Consider the following 27,619-nt stretch of genomic DNA (forward strand, 5'->3'; position numbering starts at 1 on the left):
AAATTAGAAGTCAAATTCCATAAGATTTCATAGTGGTAGCTTATCTTCAGATATCCAAAAATGGAAATCTTGATTGTGTCAGCTGACTCTAGAGTTGGAACTGGAAGAAATTGTACAGGTTTGCAAATTGGTCAAATGCCGTGGCTGATGGCTCACAATAAAAGGAATATATAGGTTGAATTTCTAATGCCGTGGATGCACTTTTGCTATATCAAACCAGATCAAATCCTGTATGCATTAATTATTAGTTTTTTGTTTCATCATGCATGTACGTAGGATTTGGTCTAACTTTTGAGTCTGCTAGTGTCCATAGTCCGTAAGGACAATCAACAGGACTCCCCCCTGATATTCTCATTTCAATATCATTCTTAACTTGTCACCAAGTTTAAGTACTCGTTTGGAAACTTGAAATTTTTCTCATATATATTATCTGTGAATAATTACAAAATAATTTGTAAATAATAGTAAAATAATTTAAATTAAGTTGTTTTATTGGATTTAGAAAAATGAAAAAGAAAAAATTGAATAAAAATATTATAAATTAGTTAAAAACATTGTTTGAATATTATTTTTTGATATTATTTTTGTTTTGAAATTTGAAAAAATTGTATTATTTTTTGTGTTCTGTTTAAGAGTTTGAAAAAATTGTAATGATTAAGTAATGATTAAATGAAGAAGTTTGAGATTTGAAATTAAAAACTGCTTTGTATTTAAATGATATTTGGGAAGGAAATATCTAAAAAATTTTGAAAATACTTGAGAACATTTGCATTCCCAAACTAGTCTAATAGAGGCTTGTTTTGATAGAGAAACGATCTTATCTATTATAACTTTTCTATATTTTTAAATAAAATATAATGAACAATTCAACTTTTTCAAATCATAAAATAAAAATAATATTAAAAATAAATATTCTAACAATATTTTATTCAACTTATAAAAAATCGTCTCATTTCATCTCATCTCATCTTACTATTCAAACCAATCACGAATACATGATTTCCTATATTATTAAGGTCAAACAGATTACATCTAATTCCAGATCCTATTTAATTTCTCTTTACTCCAAGACGATTTCTAGATTTTTGCTTGAAAAGAAACACTCAAAACATATATACATATATATATTTTATTGGTTTCCTACACTTTGCCCCTTGACAAAAGACCGTTCTTGAACAATTATTTTTGGTTTTGCAGGTGATCTTGACCAATTTCGAGCTCCATTGATAGAATCAAGCGACATGTTGAGCAAGTTGAGCTCTTTCGTGTACTCTATATCTGTAAAACATGTACGTGGGTCACCGTAGTATTAATTGCACGAGTGGCGGCAATTGATCTGGACGCTACCATAGTCCTGCCAAAGGAAAGCAGCACTTCTCTGGACACGTCCATTCTAATGAGCTGGTATGCATTTTGTCACTCTTGTTTCTCGAATTTTTTTAGATAATATTGTAGATATAAAAAAAATTATATAAAAATAAATTTATAAATTAACATACGTGATGCATTAGATCTGTTTTATATTAAAAATAACTTTATAATTTGACGTATTACATCAAGTCACATTAATATATAAATTTATTTTTATGTAATTCTTTTATAGATAAAATATTTCAATTTTTTTATATGCTAAAATTTTGCATATATGAGCTTAGTAACATAAATAAGTAAAAGATATAAATGATGGAAGAGTACTGTTACCTGACCGTTTAATGCCACGAGAGAAAGAATTTGACTACTCTTCTATTTATTATTAATGAAATTTTGAAAAGTCCAGCTGTGTTTGGAAAATGTATTCAATTCAACTCATTTCAAGTTAATTATTGATAAAATGTATTACTTTTATAATTTTTCATAAGAAAATTTAAATATATTTTTACCTATTTTATATATTTTAACTTAAAAAGTTAAACTCATCTCAATCTAAAAAAATAACATATTTCAATTGAAAAAGTTAAACCTATCTCAATACTATTTACAACTTAACTTAATTTAATTCGACTTATCTTAATAACCAAACACAACCTAAAATCTAGTTGGGCCTTGATAAAGAATTTCTTTGTGGTCTTAGAAATTCAGTTGTTTTTCCGGCCTTAGCCCAATTAATCTAATAGTTTTTTTTTTTCACCTTTTCGGCCTCACTTTGATCTTTTTCCTTGGCCCATGATGCATGTACAAGATTGTAGAACAAGAACAATCTGCCCCAATTAAGGGGTTGGATTCGGTTTGCTATTTCCCCAACTTTGAATCAATTGAATTTAGCCCACAATAAAGTTAAGTTGAAATTTGTTATAAAGCATCCTTAATGGATTAGCTAAAAGTTAAATCTATTGAGGGTTTAGCTATTAGAACATAAAATAACATCACAATGGATTAGCTATTAGAATATACAGTCACTTTCAAAATAATTTTCAAATTTAAAAGTAACAATTCATACATCAAATACATTTTATATCAACTATTTCTCTCTCATTTTTAAAAGAAAATTAAAAAAATATAATTAGAATATAATTACTAATTAATATATAATATTATGAATGGTAAATTATGATAAAATAAAATAAACTCATAATTAAAAAAATTAAAATATTTTTGAAATTATTGATTACTCATTACTATATAATGAATAAATAGATAATTCAATGTGGAGATTTGATGTGAATAGCCAAAATCAAATTCATTTTATATTATTTTATTGTTATATAATGAAAAAATGGTTATTACAATATGAAGACTTATGTGAATGGAATAGTCAAAAGTTAAATTCATTTTACATTCATTAAAAATGTACTTTAGTTTTAGGTAATCCATTGAGAGTGCTCTAGAGCATTCCTATCCGGTTCTCTATACTTCCAAAATCTCTAAATTTTAGGAAATCAACTTAACTTTTTGACAAAATAAGCACTCCATCCCGTTTCTTATTTTAAGGTATAGGTTTAGGATGTGAACAATGACTCCCTATATTTGGGGAGTCACCATTCATCCTCTAAATCAATTTATATATATATTTTTATAGGAAATAGTTAAAGATGTAGAAATAAAGTAGTAGAAATAATAATAAAGAAAGAATAAAAAAATTATTTTAATAGAATAAAAAAATGATAGAAAATACGATGTAGGAACTTTTTTAAAGATGCGTAAAATTTAGAATAAAATTATATGGAATATTATTTTTAGCTAAAATTTAAGAAACTGAATATGAATGCTCTATACACAAGTTTTTGTAACCGAGACACCTTGTTAAAGAAGCCTTGGTTCGTTGAGATAGCCAGGAGCTCGCTCCCCCAATTTTTTTTTCAACTTTGCTTCTCTTATTAAAGTGATGAGCTTTTTCTTTTGAGCAGTGTTATTTAAACTCCTTTACAATACATATAATTTATATGGCGTAATTTAATTTGTAAAATTTAAAATTTATTTTTTAAATTAAATTGTACTACGTGGATAGTATATGGTGTAAAGATTTTCAAATAGAATTATTCTTTTCTTAACCAGCATTATCATATTTAATTAAATAAACTTAGTGCCCATAATTTCATAGTTGCTCACAGTGAAGGTTGTATTTTCAAATAATATTAACATTGTAAACCAAACACTAAAATAGATGAAATAATACTAAAATATGTAAATAATAGGTAACATAATTCGAACAAAATGTAAAAAACATAGATGAATATGTTATGGGTCCAATTGAATGTGCGAATTTTGAATAGAATGAAAGAACACAATCTGATTTTTCAAGGAAATCAACACCTCCGAAGGGCTAAACAAATTCATATTCATTACCTTTCTTACAGATTCCTCTGACATTATAATGGAAGGGATGACACTGAACATAAACTAAGTAAATGACTAGTAAGCCCTTCATGGGCTAGACTGAAATAAACAGACACGACTATGACTAAAAGAATTGGCCCATAACAATTAGACCCCAATGTTAAGAGTCGGTCCACAGACCATGGCCCAACCATCTAACCCTTTTTCCTGCCAACTCTATCTTCTTCCCCCACGACACAGATCTTCAAGGACACTGATCTTCAAGGTTCTCGACAACTACTTCACTCTCAGAAGACCTTGCCCACAAGGTTGGAAAACTGCTGACGTAATTGCTCCATGGCGACCCACGAAGAGTCTTCCTCTGGGGCGCCACTCCATTTGACCAAAAGCTCTATCAAGGACCGATTCATGAACTTAGCCATTCGGCGATCTAACACTCTTTCTAGTTCGATGTGCAGGGATCTGTATGGATCTATAGGAGGTAGCTCTAACAAGGGTATCACGTTTGGGCCAATGTGTTTCTTAAGGAGGGAAACATGAAACACGAGGTGGACTAAGGAATCAGGGGGTAACTCTAGCTTGTAGGCGACTCCACTGATCCTCTCCAAAACCTTGAAAGGTCTGAAGAAACGGGAAGAAAGTTTGGAACTTTGACGCATGGCCACACTTTGTTGCTGATACTTCTGAAGCATGAGGTAAACTAGATCCCTGATCTCAAATTCTCTGTTGATATGGCTCTTGTCATACTGTTTTTTCTTGGTCTCTTGAGCTGCTTGTAAATTCTTCTTTAGTAGTGCTAGGATCTGCTCCCTGGTCTTCAACTAGGAGTCAACCTCTTGGTTTTGAGTGGTGCCTGAAACGTTCTGTAATAGGGTAAGGGGTGGAACCCCATAAAGAGCCTCAAAGGCGGTGACTTTAGTTGAAGAATGGAGGTTTGTGTTGTACCCCCATTCCGCCCATGGTAACCACGCGGACCACTCCTTCGGTCTATGGTGTACAAAGCACCTCAAATACTACTGTATGCAGTGGTTCACCACTTCAGTGTGGCCATCCAACTGTCAGTGGTAGGCTTAGGTGTATGATAGTTTAGTCCTTGCAACTTGAACATCTCCTTCTAGAAGGAGCTAGTGAAAATTACATCACAGTCTGAGACTATAGTAGAAGGCATCCCATTCAGCTTGAAAACCTATGAGAAGAATAGTCTGGCCATTGTAGATGCAGTGTCGAGGTGTGACAGAGGGAGGAAGTGAGCATACTTGGTGAATCGATCTACTGCAACTAGAATCGTTGAAAACCCCTTTGACATGGGCAGCGCCTTAATGAAATCCATTGAGAAGTCTATCCAGCTCCTAGTGGGAACTTGTAGAGGCTGGAGAAGACTTGCAGGGTGCAGTTTCTCATATTTGCACCTTTGGCATGTTGCACACCACCTTATGTAGGCCTTGAGGTCCTTCTTTATTCTAGGCGAAAAACAATCAGCCTTGTCCTTACGTAATGATTTTTGGTATCCTGCATGCCCCCTATAGGGGCTGTCGTGTACATAGTGTAGCACTTGAATCTTAAAGGGAGAGTTCATTGTCAGGTAGATCCTTCCCTTCTTCAACAATAAACCATTCATAAAGGAAAACTCCTTCTTAGCTAGCTACCATTTCTGTAGCTTCTGACATAGTTCCGAAAGTTCCATATCAACCTTGTATGAATTCCTTAGGTCCTGCAACCATATAGGATCCAAGACTGTGATCTCAGCCAGAGAACTCTGTTTTACTACCTTGGGTTGTCTTGACAAGGCATCAGCAGCCTTGTTTTCCCTTCCTTTCTTGTATTCAATCGAAAAGTCATATATCAACATCTTACTGATTCACTTTTGTTGAGAAGGAATCCCAAATTTCTATTCCGATAGGAACTTCAAACTTTGTTGATCAGTTCTGATAATGAAGGGTCTACCCACCAGGTATGGTCTCTTTTTTTTTACTGCATTCACTAGGGCTAATTGCTCCTTCTCATAAGTTGAGAGATCCAAAGCCTTTCCCTTGAGAGCATGACTAAGGTAGGCTAAGAGTCTTCCCTCTTGCATTAGTACAGCTTCTTTGCCTACCCTTGAGGCATCACATTCGATGAGGAAGGACTTAGAAAAATTTGGCAAAGCCAATACCAGGGGTTTAGTCATAGCATTTTAAGCCTCTCAAAAGTCTTAGAAGCCGATTCAGTCCAATGAAATGAGTTCTTCTTAAGCAATGTAGTAAGGGGCAACCAATGTCTAGGGGTGTTAAATTGTGTTAACGGGTAATGTTTGTGTCGTGTCAGGATATGTACATTACACTTACGAACACAACTCGTTAAGGATTTCGTGTCAAAATTTCAAACACGAACACGACACGGTAAGATAACGGGTTGACACGACACAACCCGTTATTACACGTTAATGAATAAGAATTAAATTGACACGACACGACACGATACGACCCGTTCCAACCCGCTTACGTTAATGGGTTGAATAGACACGATATGACACGACACGACCCGTTTGACCTGATTTTAAATATTTAAATATAAAAAATATCTATAAAAAAAATTAACTATAAGTTTAAAATTACAATCCAAACAAATATGATCAACACACATTGTAATAATATATTAAAATTACATCCCAAATATGATAAACAAAACACACATCCAATTTAATATATTAATGTTACAATCCCAAATATAATAAAAACACAAATATAAACAAAATTAGAGCTTGAAGAATGAGGTGAAGCGTCCTCCAAGTCCTTGCCCTTGTTGTTCTCTAACTCCATTACATTTTCGGTTAACTCGTCCAATTTAACTTCTTCTTGTATTTCTATTAAAAAAAAGACATTAGTAACGTTTTATATTATTGAAAAATTACAGTCATTTATTCAATAAAATAAAAATAATATTACCTTACTCCTCGCCATATAACCAATCTCTAGTGCAGACTAATACTTCAACAATATCTGCTTTTAGTGCACTCCTAAACTGATCAAAGATACGCCCACCAACACTAAAAGTAGATTCAGATGCAACTGTAGAAACTGGAATACTCAAAATGTCACGAGCCATACAAGCAAGATCATGATTATGAAATTCATTTTCTTTCAAAAAGGAAAGAATGTCAATCTTTGCATTTCTATCTGCCCTAGGTTCATCCAAATAAAGATCCAATTGACTTTTTTTTATATGGGCAGAAAGTTCATCAAGTCTAAGGAGAGGTTTGGATTCAGAGATGAGTTGAGATGGGTTAAGATGGTTTGTAAATAGTAGAATAAAAGTTGAATTATTTATTATATTTTATGTGTAAATTTGAGAAAGTTGTTTTGAGATTTGAAAAATTTGAATTGTTTATTATATTTTGTGTGGAAATTTGAAAAAGTTGTAATGATAAGATGAGATGAATTGAGGTGAGTTTTGAATCCAAACCTCTCCTAAATGCGTCAAATTCTTGTACACAAAAAATAAATAAAAATATTTTAAGCCAATATGTGATATGAAACAACAATATAGTATAAATCATTAAACAAAAAATATTGTTTGATATTACCTGAAATAAATAATTATTATATGAAGACTTACTTTCCGCTCCACTAACAGTGCTATCAGAAGTCGTGGTAGAACATGTCATTGTGGGAGCACTAGAAGAACTATATTCCATGAAAATAGATGACATTTTGCTCCGAACATTCATAATACTCTATGGAATATTCTCCTGTATAAGAAAAATCAACAAAATGAAGCTTGTATTGATGATCCAATATAACTGCTATAGCCAACAACACATTGAACTCGGACCAATATTTATCAAACTTAGCAAGCAATTTAAAACACATTCTCTTCATGTAGTCATCTTCACTCTTAGAGTGCCGCTTTAATGTAAAATAAATTGAAAACACTGATGGAAAGTAGAGATTGGCTATAGGGTATTTGATCCCAACAAAATTACAAGTGGCTCCATAAAAACTCACAATAAATCGTTAATCTTCTGTAGTTTTTCTCACTCAGATGTTGATGGACAATGCTTAAAATTGGGATCAGTCAACTCCAAATTACTAAAGGCACAACGATAGAAAAGAACACTCTCAAGTATAAGAAAAGTAGAATTCCATCTAGTGGGGACATCCTGTCTCAACCCTTTCTTGTTGTCCAAAGACATTTGATTTGTTGGATCGAAAAATTTTACTTTCCTTGTTTGTGATCATTTAACATACTTGATATTTTCATGAACTTTTTGGATAGTAACATCAATATCTTTTAACCCATCTTGTACTACCAAATTCAGAATATGAGCACAACAACGAAGATGAAAGAACTCACCATCACAAAGAATAGTTTTTTTAATATTCAATTGAGTTCTTAACAACTCTACTGAAACATCATTAGAATAAGCATTGTCTAAAGTCAATGCGAAAAATCTTGTGTTGAATTCTCCACTCACATAGCAAATTATAAATTTTTTCAAACAAATATATGTCATTATGTGGTGGTGGCATAAAAGAAAAGTTCAAAATTATTTTTTGCAGAACCCATTTATTATTCAGAAAATATGATGTAATGCACATATAACCATTAGTGGTTATGGAAGTCTATAAGTAAGATGTTAGAATAATTCTACTAGAAGAATCATTTAACATATATTTAATCTTTTTTTTTCTCAATGATACATCTTAACCAAATCAGCATTGGCATTATTCATAGAAATAATTGGAACATATGGACACAAATATTGTAATAAAGATCTCACCTCCGAATATTCAATAAACCAAAAAGGTAGTTCATGCTTCACAATGACAGCTACCAAAATTTCTCTATATTGTTCAATATCAAATTTATGAGTGCTTATTGAAATATTTTCACTATTTTGTGATAACATCATCTGGCCAATATCTTGTGAACTTCTCCTAGGGCATGTGTCAATGTGATGCTTTATATTTCCAGTTCCATATTTGCTCGCTGCCATGTAAGTAATTCGACACATCTTGCACTTGGCGCGTGGCTTGCCATCATTGATCTCAGAATCAGGAACCATTTCAAAAAAGGCCCACACGTTTGACCGATTCCTTCATTTTGCTTTAAATTCCTCACTTTGAAAACTTTCTGAGTCAAACGGGTCCAATCAATCAAATCGTCATTTTTACTTGCTGCTGAATTCATCTAACAACAAACAACATGAACAAATGTAAGCAGTATAATATTTGTGAAATGAAATAAAAACTCCAATTAATGCAAGTAAAATGATGTAAGTAAACTAATATTTCTAATGGCCAACACAAGGATAGTAGGAGATTCATTATAATTTTAAAAATGTCAAAATATCAATAATTTTTTAAGATAGTTGAGATAAACGATTTTTAAATCAACAGTTTATTGAATGTATAAGAACTGAGACTTGCAAAGCAGTAACTCCAAAAAGGGATTGAATGAAAAGATACGAAAATTTCCAATGTCTATGTGAAAGTGGTAATCCAGCTTATTTTAAATTCAAAGGGTAAGAAATAAATTAATATTAACTAGAAATGGTCTATATATCCACTATTACAACCCTTAGAAAGCCAGATGAATGACATTGTCGGAAGCTTTGAAATGATGAAACGGTGTGGCTTCAAGGTTATTCGGGTGAGATTAGTTTCAAATCATGGAAAACCTATTTTTGTTATCACATTAGATGAGGGTTGCCTTTCAAAATTATTAGTTTTGGTTCTAAGAAGTTGAAAAATTTTCTAAAATGGCTCTGAGCTAGGCCACTCGCTCTGTGAGATGCTTTTGTTGAAAGCATTTGTGAATGTGGCAGTAACACTAAAACCATTATCACTTCGCCAATAGATCTTCAAGAAAAAAGCAATTGGAAAAAATGCATTCACGAACCCAAATGTAAATTACCCAGATGGAAAATCTAGGCAAGAACAACCAATAAATTTCCATAAAAGAAAACAAAATTTTAGATAAAATCCTCATCTAAAATCCTTGTACCGAACAAACAACAAGTTTACTTGTAAAAGAGAATTGATTAAATCAGTCATCTTCTTCAATGACCTTGGTGCCCAAACCCCCCAATCCCTCTAGTGGGATTTCATATGTTGAAATTAACAACCTAACCACTTACATTCGTGCAATCATGGAGCTAATCTTGATTTACAGTGGGCAGCGTGGCGCTGCATGGACGACGGGGCGTTGGTGGCGGGTAGTGTGAATTCGTGGCTTTAAGTCTGTGTGGGCGACTCGGCGTCACCGTGAAGAGAACTAGAGGGGGGCGGTGTCACCGTGAAGACTGAAGAGAACTGGAGGGGGGCGGCGACGCGACGTCACCATGAAGAGAACTGGAGGAGTGGAGAGGGGGCGGCGTGGTTGCGACTCAGAGACAGAGTTTGGGCTTTTTTAGTTTTAGGTCATAAAGGTATAAGGGTAATTTTTATTTTCTTAACGGGTCATAACGGGTTGACCCGTTAGTGACCCGTTAAGCAATTGTGTCTTAACGGATCAACCCGTTTTGACCCGAACCAGTTAACACACAACCCTAACTTGCTTATATGTCATGTTCAAGTTGTTTTAATGGGTCGTGTCATATATTGCCACCCCTACCAATGTCTCATAGTGCTGGATGAATTTTCTGTAATATCCCATTAGTCCTAAAAATCCCCTCAACGACTTTAAGGATTTTGGTTGTGGCCACTCTATCATGGAATGTTGTAACACCTTGCTCTCCAATAAAGACATTTTTAGAATTTTCGGGGAGCTAGTATGCTACTAAATTTGACTAAAAACTTTTCTTTAAATGACTCACCAGATGCAAAAGATTCCATAAATAAAACAAACTTTATTAAATACTTAAAATCCAACAAAGAGTTTAAGGAAGCACTTTAAAAAAAAAAAAAAAAAAACTAAAATCTCATGTGCTTATCAAAATAATTTATTTAAATCTTAAATCATAAATTGAACATGACATAAATTTTCTAGGCCTCTGCCTCGCCTCCCTGGGTCAGGTCTTGTCCTGTAATCTCATCCTCATAAATGTAATCACTTGGGATGGTTTAAAAACATAAAAATATAAAAAAATGAGTCGAATACTCAATAAGCAATACATCATACAGTAAACATAATAAATATAAGGTTTCTAAAAAAACGTACATACTCATAAATACATGCGTAAATAACATGAACATGAATATGAACTTATCTTTCACTTATCATAGGCCGGTACCCACTGTTGACTCCCGTGAGTTAGGGTTAGCAAATCTAAGTAGATTTTGATTCTGCCTATGGCCGCAAGTTGTGGAATCCATATATAAGGAAAACATACTGGTGCACTACTACTATGTATGACCTAACAATGCAATATGCCCATAACATAGGTATCGTATTCATATCATAACATAGGCTGCTACATATCTTATAATTCATACTTTATCATAATCATACTTGCATACTTGTCATATCATAGGTTTCAAAAGAAATCACATGCATACTTGTCATATCATATCATAGATTTTAAATAAAATCACATTCTTTCATAAATGTCGTGATACATGTTTCTTCACATAAAATCATGATTTTTCATAAATATTTTGATGCATAAATTTTCAAATAAAATCATGCATGACTTTTCATAAATATTTTAATTCATAAGACTCACATAAAATCATGACTTTTCATAATATTTTGATACATAACTCTTTTCATAAAATCATGAATTTTCATAGATAATTTAATGCATAAATTTTTACATAAAATCATAAGTTTGAGACAATTATATTAAGTCTTACTAGGGTTTGATTTTGTTGAGTTATATGATTATGAATATCTGATTGTGACTTGAACATATTTTTGATGCCATTGATGTGATCTTTTGCTACACTATTATTTGTTAACATAGTGTCGTCTTTAGATCTGGTATTCCTTTTTATACATGAAAACTATGATTTGTAAAGGGTGGAATAGATTTTAGAATTAAATTTGAGAAATTAGATGATTATATTGTCATATCATTTAATTAGGAATTTGGGGTAATAATTCCTAATCGTGTGCATAATCTAGATTGGTAAAATCAAAGTATTAGATCCAGTTGATGGAAGCCCAAAGTTTTACTTGCATTTTTATATGTGTTCTAATCTCATTTTAATTACGTGTTTTAGGTAGATTTCAAAATACTTTTCAGATTCCTGTCATTTTGTCATTTGATCTATTCCTTTAAGTTTGCATTCTTGTAGCATTTCTTTCGACTCCCTGTGGATCGACACCATGATCTATACCACAACACCACATATTAGTTTGGGTGTAATCAAATTTTGGCACCATTAAAGAGAAGTACGGTGCAATAATCGATATAAGACATAATTTACTTCAGCCGCTTGTAAAGGCGATAACTCCATTCCTCTTTTAGCTTGCTGCATTATTTTTTGCTTTTCTTTTTGCAGCATTTTTTTCTTTTCTTTTTGTAGTATTTTTTTAGTTTTTAATCTTTTCTTTTTACCTTGCATGCACATATATAGAGACGCCTTGAGTAGGTTTGCTCGTAGGTCTGTGTCAGAGTTAGAATAATTTCATTTTAATCCTTTATTTGACGATACATCTTGTCCCGAAAAATGAGTGAACATAGAGATCAACCCACTAGAACTCTTCAAGATTACTTCCATCCTACACACCCACACCATCATGCATCATGTTTCCAACCAACACTTGCCAACTTGATTTTAAACCAATGATGATACAGTTACTTCCCACTTTTCATGGTTTAGAGAATAAACATCCTTATGTGCACATCAAAGAGTTTGAGGAAGTAGTTGTGACTATTCGTAGTCATAATGGTACAAATGATATTGTGAAATTTAAGTTATTTCCTTTCTCTTTGAAGGATAGAGCAAAAAGTTGGTTGTACTCACCAAGACCACGATCAATAGGATCATGGAATGAGATGACATGAGCCTTCTTTAACAAATACTTGCCCCAACATAAGATCAGTGCTTTGAAGAGGTAGATCTCCACCTTTGCACAAAAGGATAGTGAAACTTTGTATCAGGTTTAGAAGAGATTTAAGGAGTTGTTGAGTATGTGCCATCACCATCGGTATGAGAACTGGCGCTTAGTTAGTTATTTCTATGAGGGACTTACACCTAGAGAGTGCCAATTCATAGAGATGATGTGTAATGGTGAGTTTTTGCAAAACAATCTAGATGAGACTATAGAATATCTCAATTAGCTTGCTGAAAAAGCTCACACTTGGACCGGACCTAGTGCTACTGAGAGTACAAAAAGGTCATGGCCTACTAGAAGGGAATAACCTAAAAGCTAGGTGGAGATGCTTACTAAGGAGTTAGAGGTGTTAAAAACTAAAGATTTAAAGCCAACACAAATGGCTACTCGTGTAGAGTCCTTTGGACCGTATTTTGTGTGTGGTGGGGTAGATCTCCTAACTCAAGAATGCCTCACATTTGCTGGAATGAGGGGATTGTATGAGGAATAATGTAATGCCCTAGGCATGTACAACAAGTCTTTTACACCTTTCTCCGATACCTACAACTCAAGGTGGCATAATCATCCCAATTTTAATTGAAAATCTAAAGCCAACAACCTATACAGCCATATAGAGCTTACCCTACGCCTCCATATCAGCCCACACCTACTAGGAACCCTTTAGAGGACACCTTATATGCATTTATTGAGGCTTAAGGTAAAACAAATTAGAAATTTGAGACAATGATCACCCAAGTGGTAGAAGAGAACAAAGAGATGTGGAACCATGTTTCTAAGTTGACTAGTGCTTTTGAGCATGGGAAGTTTCCATCCAAGCTTAACCCAATCCTAGTGGGCAGCATATGGCACAAACCTCGAACCCTAATAGTCAAGATCTTAAGGACGTAAATGCCATAACCACTCGAACTGGTAAGGTTATAGAAGGAACGCCTAGAAATAGGAACACTCAAGGAAGTTTGAGTACCGGAAAACTAGACAACTTAAAGGATAGTGAGGTAGTGGTAATTTCAACTAGGGTGCCCTTTCCCCAAGCTCTCAAATTTACCTTGAAAGCTACTAACCATAGTGCTAAAATTTTAGAAAATCTTAGCCAGTTAAAGGTTAACCTTCCTCTATTGCATGTCATAACTCAGGTTCTTGCGTATGCTAAGGTTCTAAAATATTTATGCACTGTAAAAAAGAAGTACCACGTTCAAAAAACAGCATTCTTGACTGAGCAAGTAAGTGTTGTAATTGAACAAAAAATTCCACCAAAATATAAAGATCCAGGCTGCCCTACCATTTCATGCATAATAGGTAGTCATGAGTTTGCACAAATCTTGCTTGACTTAGGAGCTAGTGTAAATCTCATGCCATATTCGATTTACTTGCTGCTTGGTTTGAGTAAAATTAAATCCACTTATGTTGTGCTTCAATTGGTTGATCGTTCAGTTAAGAAACCAAGAGGTATAGTTGAGAGTGTTTTGATCCAAATTGAGACGTTTTACTACCCTGTTGATTTCTTAATTTTGGATACTCAGTTTGTTGTTGATTCTGACTCTAGGATTCCTCTCATATTAGGTAGACATTTTCTTGCTATGGCTAATACACTTATAAATTGCTGGAATGGATTGATGAAGCTCTCTTTTGGGAACATAATATTTGAGGTCAACATTTTCCATATTAGTAAGTAGCCAAGGGAAGAAATTGAGTGCCAACAAATCTACTTGATAGAAATAAGTCTTAACAATTGACTCAGATCCCCTTGAACACTTTCTTGTTAATTCTAAATTTTCACTTACCATTGATTCTAATGTGTTTGCTGAAATTGTGTTAATTTTGATAAATTGCAGGATTATGGAGGATCACCATGGTAGCCAAAGTATGAAGAATTGCTAGCTAGGAGCGAAAAACAGCAACCATCAAGTGTGAAAACTCCTAAACTCGAGCTCAAGCGGCTGCCCAAGGGTCTTAAGCACACTTTTCTGGATCCAGGTGATACATTTTATATTATTATTTCTTCAGAATTAAGTGTTGTCCAAGGTGAGAAAGTTCTTAAATTGTTGAATGAGCATAAATCTACACTTGGTTGGACCATAGTTGATATAAAGGGTATTAGTCCTTTGATTTCCTCACATTCACTTAGAAGAGGGAGCTAGCCCTTGTAGAGATCTCCAACGTAGGCTTAACCACACCATGAAATAAGTTGTGAAAAATGAGGTAATAAAACTGTTGGATGCGGGTAATATTTACCCAATTGACGATAGTAAGTGGGTTAGTCATACTCAAGTAAATCCTAAGTAATCGGGTATTACTGTAGTAGAGAATGAGGTAGGTGAATTAGTCCCTACTAAGACAGTGACTGGGTGGCGAATGTGCATTAATTATAGGAAGTTGAACGTTGCCACCCAAAAAGACCATTTTTCATTGCCATTCATTGACTAAGTCTTAGAGCGAGTGGCTAGCCATCCTTTCTACTATTTCTAGTTATTATCAAATTGAAATTGTTTTAGAATACCAGAATAAGACAACCTTTACATGCCCTTTTGGAACTTATGCATGCCAGCGTATGCCATTTAGTTTGTGTAACGTCCTAGCCATCTTCCAACGTTACATGATGAGCATTTTTAGCGATATAGTTGAAAATTGCATGGAAATTTTTATGGATGATTTAACTGTTTTTGATTATTCCTTTTATTCTTGTTTGCTAAATTTGAAAAGAGTCTTGGCCTAGTGTGAACAAAAAGGCCTTGTTTAAAATTGGGATAAGTGTCATTTCATGGTATCTTTAGGAATTGTCCTAATTCATATTGTCTCTCCAAAGGGAATAGAGGTAGACCAATCAAAGATTGAACTAATCTCTAAGCTTCCCATGCCTCAAACTGTTAAGAATGTTAGATCTTTTCTTGGCCATGCCGGTTTTTATAGGAGATTTATACATAATTTTTCTACTTTATCTAGATGAATGTGTAACCTCCTAGCTAAGGATACAAATTTTGAGTGGACTAAAGCTTGTCAAAAGGCCTTTGAAATGTTAATTGGTAAGCTTACATCTACTCCCATTATGCACCCACCAGACTGGACCATTCCTTTTGAAATTATGTGTGATGTTAGTGATTATGTTGTAGGTGCCGTCCTTGGACAACAAAAGGAAGGGAAACTTTTTGCCATTTACTATGCTAGTAGGACCTAGAATAGTGCACAAATGAATAACTTCACTACTAAAAAAGAATTATTAGCCGTAATCTTTGCGTTGGACAAATTTCGTGCTTACATGATTGGTTCACCCATCACTATTTTCACTGACCATGCCGCTCTTAAGTACTTCTCACAAAGAATGATGCTAAGGCACGACTAATTAGGTAGATTTTACTTTTGTAGGAACTTGATGTAAGAATCAAGGATAAAAAAGGCGTGGAGAATGTAGTGGTTGACCACCTCTCAAGACTCACTTTTATCGACAACTCCAATGACATGCCAATCCGAGATAATTTCTCATATGAACATGTATTCTTCATTACTTATTTTCCATGGTTTGCTCATATTATGAATTATTTGGCTGCAAACAAGATACCGACAGATTAGAGCGCATAAGACAAGAGGAGATTCTTCCATGAGGTACGCAATTGATATTGAGATGAACATTTTCTTTTCAAATATTGGCCTGATCAAATTATGAGGTGTTGCATCCTTGATTAGGAGATTGCTAGCGTCTTAGAATTTTGTCACTCTCAAGCTTGTGGAGGTCATTTTTCTATGAAGAAAATCGCTGCAAAGATTCTGCAGTATGGATTTTATTGGCCTACCTTATTCTGTCACACTATTGCTTATTGTCGTTCTTGTGAAAGGTGTCAAAAGCTAGGGGTTTTGTCTCATCGTAATATGATGCCCTTAAACCCGATCTTAGAAATAAAATTTTTTTATTATTGGGGTATTGATTTTATGGGACCGTTCCCCCCTTGTTTTGGATATCAATACATTACTATGGCCATAGATTATGTGTCTAAATGGGTAGAGGCAATATCTTGTAGGACTAATGACAACAAGACGGTGATAAGATTTCTTAAAGAAAATGTGTTATCTCAGTTTGGTAACCGTTCTTTTGAGGCTCTTATGAAAAAATATGAGGTTGTTCATAAAATTTCTACTGTTTATCATCCCCAAACTAGTGGATAGTTAGAGTTGTCCAACAGGAAAATTAAACAAATCTTAGAAAAGATGGTGAGCCCCAACCGCAAAGATTGGTTGTTAAGGCTAAATGATGCACTTTGGGCCTACCGAATAACATTTAAACCTCTCTTAAGCATGTCTCCCTACAGGCTGCTTTTTGGAAAACCGTGCCATTTTCCAATTGAACTAGAGCATAGAGCATATTGGGCCCTTAAGACCTTCAATTTAGACCTAACGAAAGCCAGTAATATTAGAAAATTACAGCTAACCGAGCTTGAGGACCTACGAAATGATGCTTATAATAACTCTAAAATCTATAAAGCTAAAATGAAAGTGTTTCATGATAAAAATATTCTTTGGAAGACGTTTGAGCCTAATGACCTAGTATACTTATATGATTCTAGACTTCACAATCACTTAAGGAAAACTTCAATCTAGACAGACAGGCCTTTTGTAGTGAAGCTTGTTTTTAAAAACAGGGTGGTAGAAATAGAGGATTCTAGGGATGGCTGGGTCTTTAAAGTAAATGATCAACGTCTCAAAATCCTTATTGATAGACAAATGTTTGAAGTGGAAGACATTCCACTTTCAGATCCGGTCTATCAACCTTGACCCCACCTTGCAGATATGTCTTTTTTGTTTCGTTTCTTTTATTTTTTATTTTTGTTTGTCATTATTTTCTTTGTTTTCTGTTTTCAGGATAGTTTCATTATGCCATTTCAATTTGCCATCTCTTATACTTATTGGGCAGCTCACGTCGTACATCAGGTGTATTCTACTCTTTTTTACTACTGTCCATTCAGTTTTGATTCTTAAACATTGAGGACAATGTTTCATTTAAGTTGGGAGGTGGTGCAAATTCCACATTTACAAATTCTTGTTCAAACTCTGTGGCACTTTTACATATGACATAATTTTTTTTAATTAGCATCACACGTACATCCTTTCATATGTATGCTCATTCTCATACATAGTCATCTTAGTGAATTCAACAAACTCATCTTGATCATTATGTTGAGGTATTCACAGGATTTCTAATGCACTCATCCAAGTCTTGTGGTAAGATGATGGTTTGACACATGTATCTAGATAACTCTTTTGCTTAAGTCTTTATGTGTGAGTTTTGGATATGAGTGAGAGTCAACACATGCTGAAAATTATGATAAATGTCCATTATTATTTTTTTAAATAGGCACTTATTTTGAGAATATCATTGCATGGTTTGTGATGTGATAGCGGATATACTTTACATATGATGAAAGTTAACTTGGAATTAACGTTTGAGCCTTTCAAGCCAACCCTTTCAATTATAGACCCCTAGTAGCCAACTTTTAGCCAAGAAACACATAAAACTTTTTTTTTTCTTCATACACCTACATTATCCATACCTCTCCACATTGATGCACTAGATGTTGAATTCTTTTTCATGAAGAATAAAAACAAAGGGAAGAACATGAGTTACTAGTTGTTCAAATGAGTTAGCTTCAACGTCAGAAATACCAAGGCTGGGTAGAAATAATAGAATACTAGGGTAACATATACTTGTTCACCAAATTATAAATGAAAAAAAGAAGTAAATGAAAAAAGAGAGATGCATTATTCAGAGATTTGAAAGGTTGAAGAGTACATCAAGTGAGGAATATGATTTATTGAGATGTCTAATAAGATTCCTTAGGTATGTACTTGGAAGCTTTTGAATCGTTTTCTTTCTTCCTCATTTTTCATATAGCCTAACTTAAGCCACATTGCAACCTTTTTTTTTTTTTACCGATCTGATCCCAAGTAAGCCTGTGGAAAGAATGGTTGAATTCTCATTTGTTAGTATTCCTATCATAAGATCAATGCTTATTTGTTGCTTGTTCATAATTACTTAAACCTTCATATGATTGTGTGTACACCACTTATCAACTCCATAGAGAAATCTCTTACACGAAACACTATTATACCCGTGAGTTATAAAGTTGAACATTTTGTTTGAGACGTTCTTGATGTTGTATATGTCAAGGTTAATGGTAAGATGGTTATGACTTGGAGAACACACACACACTCTCTGAATTCCTATAGGTGGATTGATCTTGATGGAATTATTGAATTGCTTAGAATGTTTTGATATATAAATCTGGAAAGTGTGAATTGGTGGCTTGTTTTAGTGATTTGCTTTAGTCTCTTTCATTTCTTTTGCATAGAAATTGCTAGGGACTAACAATAAGCAAGTTGGGGGCAAGTTGGGGGTATGATGAGTGTACAAAAATGCACTCTAAATACCATATTATTGGACTAGAATACTAAAATGTGAATAAAAATTATAAGAATTAATTTGTATTCTTGAATTTAGGTTCTATTTATTTTGAGATATTCCTATGCACATTTTTTTATGTTTAATTTAGAATTCATTAAAGAGGAGGCTAAAGCCCAATCAAATCAGAGCCAAAGCCCATTAAAAGAAAGATGCAAGTCCATTATGTTTATTCTCTCCTATTGTGTGCTTCCAACAACTTCAGTATTCAGGACTCATATTTCATTAATATGAAGAATGAGTTAGAACTACTATTCAAATGAAGCACGTTTCGAATTCAAAAGGGAGTTGAATAAGTGCCAAAATGTGAGGGTCCAAGATTTGCTAAACATATCTGATCTCCAGTGGAAATTTAAAAGGAAAAGAATCACTTGACAGTTGGTTAATTTGACTCGGTCAAGATGAGGATAGTTTCGGCAGAGAGAATATAAGATTTGGTTGATCTGCGAAATTTTAGAGATTTGACTGATCTGCAAAATTTAAGGGATTTGGCTGATCTATGAAATTCAGCGAAATTTTTGAATTGAGATAATTCTCAATTGATTCAATGAGCAAGACTTTCCAACGAGTGGAAGACTTTTCAAAGATAACGATACTTAAGAGGGGGAGGATGACAGGATGGTATAGTTCGGGAAGACTAAAAAAAAGACTTTTTTTTGTGCTCCTATAGAGAACTAAAACTTAGGGCAAAAATTGATTGGTGAAAATGTTTTGATTATGTTTCAATTTACAGATTAAGCTTTATTGTTTAATATACTTGGATTGAATTCTCTATTTGTTTTGATTATTATAAGTTTGAGATAATTATATTAAATCTTACTATGGTTTGATTTTGTTGAGCTATTGGATTATGAAAAATGATTGCGACTTAAACAGGTTTTTCATGCCATTGATGTGATCTTTTGTTACATTATTGTTTGTGAATATTGTATCGCCTTTAGATCTGATATTCCTTTTATACATGAAAACTGTGGTTTGTAAATGGGAAAATAGATTCTAGAATTAAATTTGAGAAATTAGATGGGTATATTGTCATATCTTCCAATTAGAAATTTGGTGTTATAATTCCTAATCGCGTGTATAATTCGGATTGGAAAAACTAAAGTATTGGATCCAGTTGATGGAAGTTCGAAGCTTTACTTGCATTTTTATTTGTATCTTAATCTCATTTTAATTACGTGTTTTAGGTAGATTTCAAAATATTTTTCACATTTATATCATCTTGTCATTTGATCTTTTACTTTAAGTTTGCATTTTTGTAACGTTTCTTTCGACTCCTTGTGGATTGACACCCTGAATTATACTATAACATTGCATAGTAGTCTAGGCGAAATCAACACCATCTACTTATAAGATGTCAAGCTAGCCTACTTTGAATTATATAGAGTTTAAGGTCAAAATTGAATGGGAAACATGGTGGTAATCAAGCTAGTCGTGGTTTTATTTGTGAAAGGTTGTATAGCCAGATATAGGGAGATACTAGAGCAGAGGTGAATTGAGAGGGTGACTGGAGTACTTCAGAGTTCCAAATCCATTAAGAAAGTCATCTATTATAATCCCAATAAGTCAAAATTCATTTTCTATGGAGAAATATGATGATTCATAACTTTTCATTTCTGTTATTGTTTTTTGTAATGACGTGGCTCCTTGATGGTGCTTGTATTTTTCATATAGCTCCTAGAAGGATTGGTTTACTATTTGTGAGCCAATTAGTGGTAGCTCAATCCTAATGTATATTGGTGTAGCTTGCAAGGTTGTTGGTGAGGGCTCGTTTGGATTTAGAGTGTTTTATCTCATCTTATAATTACAACTTTTTCAATTTTTCACACAAAATATAATAAATAATTCAACATTTTTAAATCTCAATTCAACTTTTTTCAAATCTCAAAACAATAATAATATTAAAAAATATTATTCTAATAATATTTTATTTAACTTTTAATTTTCAACTAAAACTATCTTATCTCTTCTCACTATCCAAACCAGCCTGTAATCAAAATAAGGGTGAATGAAGATACTGTTTGGAAATAGAAAATGTTCAATTTTTTAAAAGAAATCTTACTTCTTTAGGCACTTTGTACCTCCTTGGATATAAGTATTCTATGAAGGCAGAATCATTAACAATAGTAGAAGCATTAGCATTCGATTATGCATATGCAAATGTAAAATTTGCATAATATGACATGATTTTTCATTTGGCTATTCCACTCAAAAATTATTCCCACATTGGATTATCTATTTTTTAGTTAAAATAATAATAAAATATTATAAATTTAATAATATTTTTTTTCAATTTTTTTGTTCTATTAATTTTTTTTTTCTAAATTAAGAGCTGCATGAAAATATTATTGTTTTATAATATTAATTTTTTTGTTCTATGTCAATAGTTCCTTTACTAGGCTTGATGCACTTTGTATCAGTGTTTTAAATTTCGTACCGTACCGGCCGGTACGGCCGAAATTTTTCGTTTCGGCTGTCCGGCCGATATAGATACTATATATGTCCCGTACCGGCTAAAATACCGGCCGTACCGGCCATTTCGGACAAATTTCGGGTAATAAATTACCGGCCGCCGTGTGTGTGTTTTTTTTTTTTTTTCATTTTTTCAAACTACAAACTTATTTTTTAACCCCTAATTTAGACTAGACTATTTATAATTTTATATATATATATATTTATATATAATTTATTTATATATAGACTATTATTTTGGAATATAATTTTTATATATATTTATATATATAATTTATTTATATATCGATTATCCCGAAACGTTATCCCGAAACGCTATCCCGAAACGGTACCGGTACTGAAATATTTTGTTGCAGTACCTTGACCGGTACGATGTCCGGTACGGTATTCAAAACATTGCTTTGTATAGGTGCTGGACTAGAAAAGCAACTACTTCAGATTGGAAAAATAGAGGGAAGAGAGAGAGGAAGAAAATAATAAATAAACATTTGGTTGAACTACAGTATTAAGTCAAATATGACCGAAGGAGTTGAATCACTGTAGCTAAAAGTCATTTGGTTTTACACTTGCATAATCTAATGCAGCCCATTTTTATGTTTTATTATTAGCCATTTGAGCTTTTGCAGTTGCATTTGGATATTCCAATGTGAATGCTCTTATAGGTTGCGATGAAAGGTATCAAGGTTGACGACCATTACTTTTATAAACCAGATACGGTAATAAGTTTACTTGCTCTGTGTTCTTTAGATTATCGAAACTCTAACACTACTTGGTTTTGGCATATTGGTTGAAATTCATTGAGAGTAATTCTATATACAACTGTGAAGTGCGTAAATGCCGTGTAATCGCTTTGAAAAAATATGAGATCCACTATTAAAAAAATTAATTTTTTTCATATGGATCTCATATTTTATTCACTTTTTTCAAAGCGATTACGCGTCGGTTACACAAACCACGGCTATAAATATATTTTCTCATTGATGGAAGGGGTATGACAATCCTTAGAGCATCTTCAATGGGTTTTGTAAAACCCATTTTTATGTAAAATTTGAAGGAAAGTTGTCCAAAAGTGCATCCAACGGATGATGCATTTCATATCTATTGTCAATTTTCCTACAATGTTGTTGTTACATGTAGCGTGGATTGTGCACAAATGTAAACATTTTTTATTTATTTTCGCTCTTTTCTTATGCTTTTCTCCCATAAAATATTAAAAAGTATACTATTTAAATTATATGAAAAAAAAAATAGATAAGCTAATGTATAATATATTGTAAAAGTCAGTATGAAAAATAGAAAAAATGAATTTTGGTGATGTATTTTAAAGATTAGGATGAAAAATTCATTGGAAATGCTCTAACAAACGAGATTTGGTTTGTGATCAGAAAGCAGGATCACTCGACTTTTGTGAGCAATGTGTGTTTGGGAAGAAGTGTAAACTCAAGTAGGAAATACATATAACAACTGCTACAGTAGAATAAGGGTGGTGCTCAGTATAATTTGGTTACATTAATGGGTGGTCTATGTGTTGGTTTCATGATTTCACAAACCCATATGCAATAAAATACAAAACTATGAATCTTTCAGAACATTCCAAAAGACACATTGCTTACATTTACTAATTCTATTTAAGAAAAATTCATGTCGAATACTAAGATTATATTACTTTTTTGTACATTTTGTTTGGATGAATTAATATTTCATAGACCCAAATATGGAAAAAGAATACAGAGGAAGTAAATTAATACAAATTCAAAAAACTAAGATTGTTTCTGTTCAGTTAATTAATAATATAAGAGGTATCAATTATAAGAATGTAGCCGAATGTTCATCCTTCTAAGCCACACTGAATGAAGCACCATATGAATTACATCAAATGGCTTGGCTGGTCTATTCAACTCGAAATGCCTTGCAACTTGTTTCACCCTCTTCTGCAATGTCAGGTACCTTCTTTCTGAAATTCCTTTCAGAATCGTCTTGATCTCAGGTATTTTTTTTGGAGGAATGAATACTGCAAACTTGCTCCAATCAAGAACATCACTAAAGGGTAAGGTGTAATAATCAGAAATGATCACTGGGACGCACTCTTGATACATGGCCTCGACCACTCTAGGACTTGCCACTTCTGACCCACTTGGGCACAAGCAAAACTTGGATTCCCCCAACAATTTGTGGTAGTTTTTCTTCGTGGGAAGCTTTTCATATACTTGGATCTCATTATCTTTTTGCTTCCAATGCTCAAATAAAAGGCTTCTTATGTCTCCATGCGCTGCACCTGCAAAGAAGGCAAGGATGTTGCGGTTCCGAGGGGATTGGCCGAGACGGGGTGGGCCGAGGGTGTACAAAGGGTGACCTTTCAGATTATATTCCGGCAATGAGACGTCTCTTGTTGGTATGAATCCTTCAGACGTATTGGCATTGCATAGCACCCTTATGAAGTTCTTAAAGTACTCACGATCCTCCTTTATGACCTCTGGTGCCTGGAAAACCAAAGAGAAAAAGAGCTCATTGACTGGCTAGAAATTAGTAAGGTGATTATTATCATTCTAAACACGTGAGTCAAAGTCAGCCTCACTGTCATCAACCCCTAATTCTTATGCACAGCTCCTAAACCCAGAGAAAGAACAAAGCTTGAGAAAGAACAAACCATCTCATCTCATTAAAATTTTTCATAATTTATTTTTTAAACATCACTCAAATACTTCAAATATTTAACTTTTTCTTTTAATCATTACTTAATCATTACAACTTTTTCAAACTTCTAAACAAAACATACAAAACAATTCAATTTTTTCAAATTACAAAATAAAAAATTTATTAAAAAATTATATTCTAACAATATTTTAACTTTAAAAATATATTATTATTCAATTTTTTTTCTCTCATTTCTCAAAATATAATATTCTTTCACTACTATTTATAAACTAATTTACTATTATTTATAGATTTTTCATCTCATCTCATTCTCCATACAAGACCAAAAGTAAGCAACTTTAACCTACAAAAATTGTTCAAATAAATATAAAGAAATATATGTGACTGGCCCTCTTGAAAAATCATTTATTGCAAAGGAAAGGTCAATATAAGCAAATACCCAATCATGACAAGAGATCATAAAATGGTCTGCTCCACCGCTTCTATTCCAGTAGGGGTATTTGCTTGCAACAACATTAACATAGTCGGTGAAGATTGGAAGCATAGGAAAGTGCCAGGGGTCAAGCCTGTAAAAGACATCAACAATCTTGGTTATACTTATAGGCAGGAAAAACGCATGAGCCTCATCAGGACGAGGGGCCAGGAAAGGGCTCTCTCCTCTCTCCATCTCGTCGATGAATTGGCCCTCTATGGAGTAGATGTAACTCATGGGCCCACAGTGGACCATCGGTTTCTCTCCTTCCCTGTACACCCACACCTTGAATCTCTTCACCATCTCTATGTGGCTCCTGCCAACCCCAAAAATAAAACAAGCAAATTTATAATTTTTTATTAAATCCCAACGTCACCGTGCAATAGACTCAGACTAAGACCAAGAAATAGTTTAATCGATTACTTGAAGACAAATCAAAATAAATGTCTTGGGATTTGGTAAGAGGATTCCAACTTGTTTATATTTTTTAAGTAACTAACTTGTTTGCTTTCTATATTTTATCAAGATGTCGTCTGTGAGAAAATCATGCGGTGCAGATATGGCCAAAAGGAGGAGGCTCGAATTAAAGACACAAAAGCATGCACGTACGGCCGCAAGCAAACAAACAAAGAAACGGATTGGAAAACGTTTTCGCTAGCCGGAATGCAGACCGCTCAGAAAAAAATGTCGGTAGATTTGCCGAAGATGGACTTGAAAAACTTTGTTATAACCAATCTAAAACCAACCCAGAAATGCAAACATTTTCAGCAGCCCTGTATGAAAAATTAACAGAGTTTACTAGAAACATAACTGATGAAAGGCGTATGCATTCCTGTAAACGCATCCGCTGGGGATGTATGTTTCCTCCCTATCAGAAGTATAGTTCTGTAAACGAATTGCGTTGCGGATAGCCGCTCGAGCTCTGGCCAAATCTTCTTCGATCTTCTCCGTCCTACTCCTTTTCTGCACACGCACGCACGGTGCACCCCAAAGGAAGGAAACAATAGAAAAATCATCGATGAATTAACCAAACAGATCAGTAACTAGTGTTTCAAACGAAAGAGAATATGCACCTTGATGTTATTACGGCTGAGAGGAATATTGCTACTGGGATTATCGGTGGAAGTTGAGAAAGGTGGTGAATCTGGGAAAGACTCCGCCTCCGCAGGAGAAGGTGCCGCTGAAAGTTGTGCCGGGGTTTTGTGGCTGGTTTGTGGGTAGGTAAGTGTCGGACTTGGAGCAGTTCTAGATGGAGAAAAATGGAGAGTGAGGTGGTTTTGGTTTAAGGGAGAGATGTAGATGAGAAGGAAGAGGAGGAGAAGGGCTAGTGTTAGCAGAAATGGCGAGGGGACCGACAAGCCAGCCATGGCTGGGACTGCTGCGAAAGCCTTTTGGGATGGCCAAGCATAGCAATTAACAACACTGCTCTAGTATTTTTCTTTCTTTATTTTTTATTTTTATTTATTTTATATTATATTATTTTTTGTTCATATTTTAGTGTCGAGAGTGACCGGATTCTTATCAATGCACTTTTTTATTTATATTTTTTAAGTATTTTTTAAATTCCTTTAAATATTTAAAAGAAAAAATTAACAAACTTATAATAATTAAATAAAAAATATAAAAAAATAAAATAAAATATGAATTGGTGCTGCCTCGATCCACCATTTTCCTTCTTACTAATAGTTTTAGATGGTCTCAAGATTTATTTGGTAACTTTTTATGGGAAATTAAGTAGGCAGAAGTAATGTAGCAGTACCTAAAAGTTAAAACCATGCATCGAAGCTCACTATATTGTACAATAAATAATTAATCACAATTAATAAAATAAATCTACTCACAATCTAATTAGCAATTATACGTTTCTATAAACAATATTATCATAGTACCACCATTGAAAGTGACAATATTAATTCTATTACGTTCTTCTTGTTAGGACGGAATTCAGCAATTATTTTTAATATAAAATAATTCATGTTGAGTTCCGCCATATTAGTAGTATGTAATGAGTATACAAAAATAACTGTATGTAGTAGAATTGTATTTTCTAAGATATTGTGTATGACCAAAGTGGTATTAGAAGTTTTAGAATCCTTTTTTTAATAGATTAAGAAAAAAAAGTAAGAGAATGGCTACTTCGAGATAACCAAGACGTCCATATTTTCATACAAGGTGAAAATATTTTGAGAGTAATTTTTGTCATTATATTTTTTTACCATACGGCCTATTACGTAGGAATCTTATTATATGGATAAAATCTTACCCCTTGATAGAAAATGCCTTGATAGAAAATATTGCTACTTGATTTAAGCTAATTAAAACATTACTACCATGAATATATCTCATTATAGATATTCTATTATTTATTGCCTAATTTAGGTTTATAACAATCCTACCCCATTACGAGAAACTCTAGTCCTCAAGAGTCATACTTGAAAATTGGAGAACATTAGGGGTGAGCACTAATATAGTCGGAACGGAGTTGGATTGAGGATTTTTTTGAGTTTTTTTGAGTTTCATATTTAACCTATTTTTAAAAAAGAATTTGTTGTGTGTAATATCCCGTATTTTAGCGTTTTTATTTTTTTTATGTAAAAGATTATTTTTTTATTAATTTAAATATTATTTTTCTTGTTTTAAAATTTATTTGATTTTCTCGTTGGATTTATTTTATAATTTTTAAGTTGTGAAATTTACTTTGATGTGCTTTCTTGATATTAATCAGTGTTTGCATTTAAATTTACTCTTTGCTTTAATAAATAATTTTATTGTTGGACTTTTATTACTTTATTTTATTAATATTGAGTTGCAGTGTTTTT

General features: G+C 33.3%; 1 protein-coding gene and 1 non-coding gene across 2 annotated transcripts; both read right to left on the reverse strand.

Annotated features, from left to right (window-relative positions):
• Window positions 1–12,744: 12,744 nt before the first annotated feature.
• Window positions 12,745–12,852, reverse strand: LOC118343917. Its single transcript, XR_004797704.1, has one exon. It is a non-coding gene; the product is annotated as a small nucleolar RNA R71 (small nucleolar RNA).
• A 10,508-nt stretch (window positions 12,853–23,360) lies between these two features.
• Window positions 23,361–26,213, reverse strand: LOC108993624 (probable glycosyltransferase At5g20260). Its single transcript, XM_018968603.2, has 4 exons — window positions 25,874–26,213; window positions 25,612–25,763; window positions 24,768–25,116; window positions 23,361–24,153 (listed from the first exon to the last, which is right to left on the reverse strand). Exons 1-4 carry the CDS (start codon window positions 26,165–26,167, stop codon window positions 23,476–23,478), a joined length of 1,473 nt encoding a protein of 490 aa, XP_018824148.1. The 5' UTR covers window positions 26,168–26,213; the 3' UTR covers window positions 23,361–23,475.
• Window positions 26,214–27,619: the final 1,406 nt, after the last annotated feature.

This window comes from Juglans regia, chromosome 11 (assembly GCF_001411555.2).
Source record: "Juglans regia cultivar Chandler chromosome 11, Walnut 2.0, whole genome shotgun sequence".
Lineage (NCBI taxonomy): Eukaryota > Viridiplantae > Streptophyta > Magnoliopsida > Fagales > Juglandaceae > Juglans > Juglans regia.

What these genes read in the sequence shown, in the direction of transcription:
- LOC108993624 (XM_018968603.2), bottom strand. Translation starts at nt 26,167, where the DNA reads ATGGCTGGCTTGTCGGTCCCCTCGCCATTTCTGCTAACACTAGCCCTT. An exon ending in TCAGCCGTAATAACATCAAG is followed by an intron (nt 25,764 to 25,873) that starts GTGCATATTCTC and finishes GTGCGTGTGCAG; the next exon opens with AAAAGGAGTAGGACGGAGAA. An exon ending in AATGCATACGCCTTTCATCA is followed by an intron (nt 25,117 to 25,611) that starts GTTATGTTTCTA and finishes TGGGGTTGGCAG; the next exon opens with GAGCCACATAGAGATGGTGA.